Source organism: Zingiber officinale, chromosome 7A (genome assembly GCF_018446385.1).
Source record: "Zingiber officinale cultivar Zhangliang chromosome 7A, Zo_v1.1, whole genome shotgun sequence".
In the NCBI taxonomy this organism is placed as follows: Eukaryota; Viridiplantae; Streptophyta; class Magnoliopsida; order Zingiberales; family Zingiberaceae; genus Zingiber; species Zingiber officinale.
The window spans coordinates 24388478-24394284 of record NC_055998.1 but is presented as its reverse complement, the minus strand read 5'-3'; the positions used below and the strand labels follow the sequence as shown (position 1 = coordinate 24394284).

Sequence of the window (5807 nt, the reverse complement as noted above, 5' to 3'; positions counted from 1 at the left end):
ACTTAGATTCCGTCTTTCCGAGACCGGAATCTAGTCACGATCTCGACTTAGATATCCGAAATGGATCTAAGCCGGATTGACGCCTAATGTTCCCTTCCCGGGAACACGTCCTCACAGTCTCTTCCCTTCAGTGACTTATCTTTACTTACCTGCTAGACGTCCGGTTAGCCCTTCGGCCCGTCTGGACTTCTCGCCAGCTATCCGGTTAGCCCATCGACCTAGCTGGACTTCGTGCCAAGCGTCCGGTCAGCCCGTCGACTCGTTTGGACTTCGTGTCAAATGTCCGGTCAGCCCGTCGAGTCATTTGGACTTCGTGTCAAGTGTCCGATCAACCCGTCGACCCACTTGGACTTTGTGCTAGACATCAGGTCAGCCCGTCGACCTGTCTGGACTTCGCCTGCACACTCGGTTAGAGTGTTAGATAACGACAAATCTAATTTAACCTAATTTGTCATTCATCAAAACCTGAGTTAGACCGTTAGTACTAACCGCACCAACATTTATCTCGACTTTACCGAGATTCGAACTTTAGATCTCATTATGATAACATCTCATGTACTAGCCACTAGATCCATCTAAGGGGACTTGAATATAATATAACCATGATTGAATGTATAGAAGTTACAATAACACTGAATCTATGGATATTTTATTTTTCAAAATAAAATGATAGGAGAGATATCCATTTATTTTTTTTAAAAGGTACTAATATGATGTATGTCAAGTTTGTATGCCCGTTTAAATTTTGTCCATTTATATTTTAAAATATTATAGAGTTAGATTATTCGATAAAATAGAGACCAGAGTTAAATAAAAGAAAAAACAGTGAGGTGCCTCCGCAAATTTGACCAATAATTTTATAGTTTCCAGATTGTATCCTGTCGGAAGTCGAACACTTGATCCTGCATCTCTCCCTTCCTCCGACATCGCTCGCAGTGTCTTCGTCCCTTTTCGTGCAAAAAGAATAACAGGAGGCAAGGGCAATCAATGACCATTTCGAATTCCCAGAAAGGAACAAAGGTCGGTAGGCATTTCAGCTGGACGAATAGATTTGGGCGATAAAAGATGCGAGGAGTAAGGCGATTGATAGGGCTGAGCTCCGTTGCTTAGGTTTAGATCCACTAGGAGTGTGGTGAGAAAAGATCGAAGGTTGCTTGGCAGGGGGATGAAGGTTGCGGTGGGAAGCCCTGGGACATGGAGTGGGTTGCTGCTGAGGACCGGGCAATGCGCCTTTGCAGGGACTTCCATTGGGGTTATGGTATCCACATTAGGGTTCTCCAACTACACCGCCTTCTGGTACGGACTCGATCTTTCCGCTTTCTTTCCAGATCTGTTGTTACTGCGTGATTGTTGAGCTCCATATCTGCTGCAATTTTATTTTATTTATTTTGTTCTTGACATTGAAAATGGCGTGTTATAGCTGAAGAATATCTTCTCAGAAAGCTGTCGGATTAAACTTTCGTTGTTTTACATTTTTTTTTTGTTTGTCATAGTTGATCGACCGGCCGATTGATGCTCCATCCTACGCAAAAGTACTTTTTTTTCGTGAAAAATAAAAAATGTACTGCATATTTTTAGAAAACTAGAGAGGCGTTATGGCATCAGGAATGACCATCATAATGTGAGTATTCGTCCTAAGAGTTTTGGATGCTTTGCCCAATGATTCACTCAAAGAATCCCTATTTCCTCCCACTTGTATTATCATTGTTAAGAAAATTCTCAGATAAGATCCAGTCTTTTTTGTAACAATTAGCCTTTGATGCGCTCCATGGCCTCTGTTAAGGGGCAGATGCTAAAACCTTCTTTGACTGTCTATCCTGCAATATTGGCTTTCCTTTAATGATGTCAATGCCAACTTTGTTTCCCTCCTTTTGCATTAACACCACAGTTTTGTAATATACATTATCATGCATGTTATTTTTCACATGAACGTCACTTTATGATCTAATTGTGTGCTAGTTGAGAAACATAAGCACTGGTTAATGATATTGAGTATAATTTTCTGAATTGCTGCTGAAGAGTAATCAATAGTCTCAAGCAGCCCTGCAAAACTTAATCTAACAGAATAAAACAAGAAAAATAATTAAGGCTAAGCTTCAGAGCTTCTTGAAGGTCATTAATAGAATTTGATATCTTAAGCAAACCATTTTTTTCTATTTGCAATCTGAAATTTGTTGGAATGTAATGGCTTCTCAGATTAGAGTTCCAAGCGCTATATTGCATTTCCTCCTTGATGCATTATGTGTACATCATGGATATCCAGATAAGATTAAAGATCTTATTTCTCACAATATACTATGTTTTTATATTATCGGCATCCTACTGAGGACATACTGTTCTAAATTTGGTTTAACTGCTCTAATTGATCATGGGTTAGTGAATGCACCTTTTTATATTTGAAAATAGATCAATTTTAAACAATTTAAGGTAATTCTAACAGCAACTTGTTTTAATATTTCTATAAAACTAAGCTTATCTGGCAATAGTTGAATTTAAAGAGCATTAAATCCAAAAGCCTTGCATAGAGTGAAAGACGAAACGATCATTCCATGTCACAAAGATTGTTTGACATATGTTATTACTAATCTCCATTATGATGATTTTTCCCCCTGAATCTGTACTGATCCTTTGGATGCCTTTTTCTGACTCAGCTACTTAATTGCTTCTATGGGGCTGCAAGTTTTGTGGAGTTTTGGACTTGCATGCCTTGATGCATATGCCCTAAAGATCAAAAGAGATCTCCATAACCCAGTTTTAGTTAGCTTATTCGTTGTCGGTGACTGGGTAAGTACTTAATTCTGTTACCTTTTAAAAAAGAGCCAATGCTATCCGTGTTATCCCTGTACATAAGTCTGATTTTATGAGTTGATCATATTTATAACTTTTGAAATCGAGCTTAAATTTTCAATTGACTGACCTTTGGGAACCTTTTATTCTACTATAATTTATTAACAATATTTCATGCATTTATTCATTGCCTATGCCATGCTGCAGAAAAAAGAGTGTGTATATTTAGTGAGGCACAATACTATTGACTTAAAGGACATGATAATTCATCAACCCATGGAAACTTTCACCATTGTTCTTTCATAATGTTCTCTTATTGTGTTGATCAGTTTCTTTATATGGCACCCTCAATCCTCAAAGTAAATCTTCAAGGCTTCACATGCATATCTAGCTTTAGTTGACAAAATTCATTGAATCTGTAAATGTTGTATTTTCCAGGTAACAGCTACTTTATCACTTGCAGCTGCTTGCTCCTCAGCTGGGGTCATAGTCTTATTTGCTAGAGATGTGCACTTCTGCACAACAATTCCTCATTTTTCATGTGGCAGGTTTGAGATTTCCATCGTATTTGCATTCGTTACATGGCTGTTGATTTCCATGTCTTCGTTAGTGACATTTTGGCTTCTGGCATCAATATAAATTGTACCTGTACGCTTTCCTTTACTTAAAAATGAGGAGCCAAAATCTTATGTAATCATTTATTCTCTAATTTGAGTTTTAACAGTGTACGAGTATCTGAAAGCTTTTATGAATGTTGAAATGCAAAACTCTGTTCCATGTTGCACGGCATTTCTTTCTTAATAAAGATTGTAAAGGAAATGGATGATGAATATCCACTTGAATTATGTCCAAGCTTATACATCAACAAGCCCTTTATCTAGTCAAATATTAAGCTGATACAACACTGAATAAAAATATGAACTCCTTGGATCAATACTGAATAAAGTCATTCACCAAACCAACAGTAAGCATTTCAGATTATAATTCTGCTATCCTATTCAACGCATGAGCTAGGACCAGGAACAACAGGACTCTTAGAACATATTAGAAACAGGGACCACATTTTTCATATTCATGACCAAGAAAATTTGCAAATTAAACTTAGAACTCCCTACCTGGTATTAAATTTGGCAAACCACTTCATGTCTGCAGCGATGCTACCGAAGAGACTAAGGTGCTGCAGAATTAGGGAGTGCTCTAGGTGAAGGAAAGTTTGAATTTGATGACAGAGGCTGACTGGAGTCGCCAGCAGCTAACCGGGCATAAGGAGCTGAAAGCTTGTTCGTAGACACTAAACGCCCTACATCAGGAGACTGCCTGCTTTTCTTGTATCTGATTATTGCCCTGTAGGCTAATGGAAGGAGACCCTCCATTCTGAGTGAATGATGGATGAACTCAACTGTTAAGGTAGATGTTCAAGTGTTGCTTGGTTATAGCATTCTTTGAAGCAACGTTTGGCTGAGACAAATTAAGTGAGATTGCATTTCAAAGGATGTGGAGGTTGAGTGTGGATGATGAGTGGTTACTGATCGCCTGTTAAATAACAGAAAATAAACAATATTAGTTCTGGATGAATTTACACATCTTACTACTATATTAGTCTTCAACTCTTACTGAGATTTTTAGATGTCATAGACATATTATTTATTAGTAGCATAAAGAATAGTGTAACTAATATGAAGTTATGATACAATTCTTTGTACTTATGGATCTGACTTGAATAACTCTAAGAAAGTATTAATATCCAAAATCAATTAAGTGTAGTTCTAAAAACAATAAATGAGAGGAAATAGTCGAGATGATATAGACGACCAATATATTTATAGCAGTTAAATTTGTTAAATAGAAGGTACAAGTAGATGAAATAATAATAATTATAGTCAACTACCTTTGTCTGATCTTTCCTCACCCACAACATCATTTGACAAACTGCTACATTCAGTAGGAGTTAGGTTAAAGGAAGGTACTGATGATGAGGATGAATGTTCAAAGGCAACAAGATGATGACGAGCATGTTTCTTGCTTAAGATAACGTCTCCCTCCATTAGAAAACAAACTTTGACAAGAATGCTGGGATTATTGATGTGAAAGCTTTTTTATAAAAAATCTTAAATTGTTTCTCCTTTTGAAAATAAAATATAAAAAATTAAAAAAGATAAATAAAATAAATATTTTAAAAAAAAAATCACTCTTAGATTGCCTGAATTGTCCAGAACCCCGGAAAAGAATAACTAAACCTTGGACTAATGTTTCATATATTCGTTTTATATAAAAAATAATATTGGCTGCTTAGTCTCTACGTGTTTCCTGGGTGTGATTTGTTTTGTTGTTTTTTTAGAAAAGTTGGCGTTCTCTTCTAGAAATTGGTCAGAGGGACAAACACCGGTCTTTGAGGCGTGCTATCTGGTGGGTTAGAGAGGAAAAGATATAAAGAAATTCAAATAGTTAAATTTGGGATGAAATTGACATCATTGAGATATCATTTCTTCTTCACTTGTTATTTAATTTAATACACTATAATAAGAAGATTAAGTCTTGAACATTCGGTCCGGAGTCACTATGTCGAATTGGAAATGTATGTATATAGCTACTCAATTCGCTCAAATTGTGAAGACATCAACCTATTTCAAAACTTCAAATATTGCTTTGGGTTGACTTGCCAAGCCAAGTAGTGCCTTAGAGGACTTGTAGCTGCCTACTTGCTCAGCGGTCGTTGGAGAGATTGACCCTTGATTTTTTGCATAGTACATGATATGGTGGTAAACAAGGGTTCACGTGATGGACCTTGACTCGGTTAACATAGAATTCATGTAGGAGATCTTTTGACTCTGTTAATATATAATCCACATAGAACAAATTCAGACTTGGTCACAGTGACTCGTGATTCACCCGATTTCAAGATTTCGTTGGAATTAAGCTTGAGTGGATGATACCTGAACTCGAATGGGGTGATGCCTCCAAGCACTATTGCATTCCGGAGTGCTCAAGCGACTAAGTCTGAGTGGGTAACATAGGGATGT

The 5807-nt window shown here is 37.1% G+C and overlaps 1 protein-coding gene across 2 annotated transcripts; it reads left to right on the top strand.

Moving 5' to 3' along the window:
- The first annotated feature begins 874 nt into the window (after positions 1–874).
- LOC122001181 (CASP-like protein 5B3) lies at positions 875–4367 on the top strand. 2 transcript variants are annotated; one of them, XM_042555791.1, is made up of 4 exons: positions 875–1296; positions 2652–2784; positions 3226–3335; positions 3940–4367. In XM_042555791.1, the coding sequence occupies exons 1-4, from the start codon at positions 1166–1168 to the stop codon at positions 3974–3976; spliced, it is 411 nt and encodes a 136-aa protein (XP_042411725.1). In that variant the 5' UTR covers positions 875–1165; the 3' UTR covers positions 3977–4367. The 2 variants fall into 2 exon arrangements, with proteins under 2 accessions (XP_042411725.1, XP_042411724.1); XM_042555790.1 differs by lacking the exon at positions 3940–4367 and having other exon boundaries at positions 3226–3576.
- The last annotated feature ends 1440 nt before the right edge of the window (positions 4368–5807 follow it).

Bases quoted from the DNA above. Each gene is read 5' to 3' on its own strand.
- LOC122001181 (XM_042555790.1), top strand. From the start codon at position 1,166: ATGAAGGTTGCGGTGGGAAGCCCTGGGACATGGAGTGGGTTGCTGCTG. The intron at 1,297-2,651 runs GTACGGACTCGA...TTTCTGACTCAG, and splicing joins TCCAACTACACCGCCTTCTG to CTACTTAATTGCTTCTATGG. The intron at 2,785-3,225 runs GTAAGTACTTAA...TGTATTTTCCAG, and splicing joins TATTCGTTGTCGGTGACTGG to GTAACAGCTACTTTATCACT.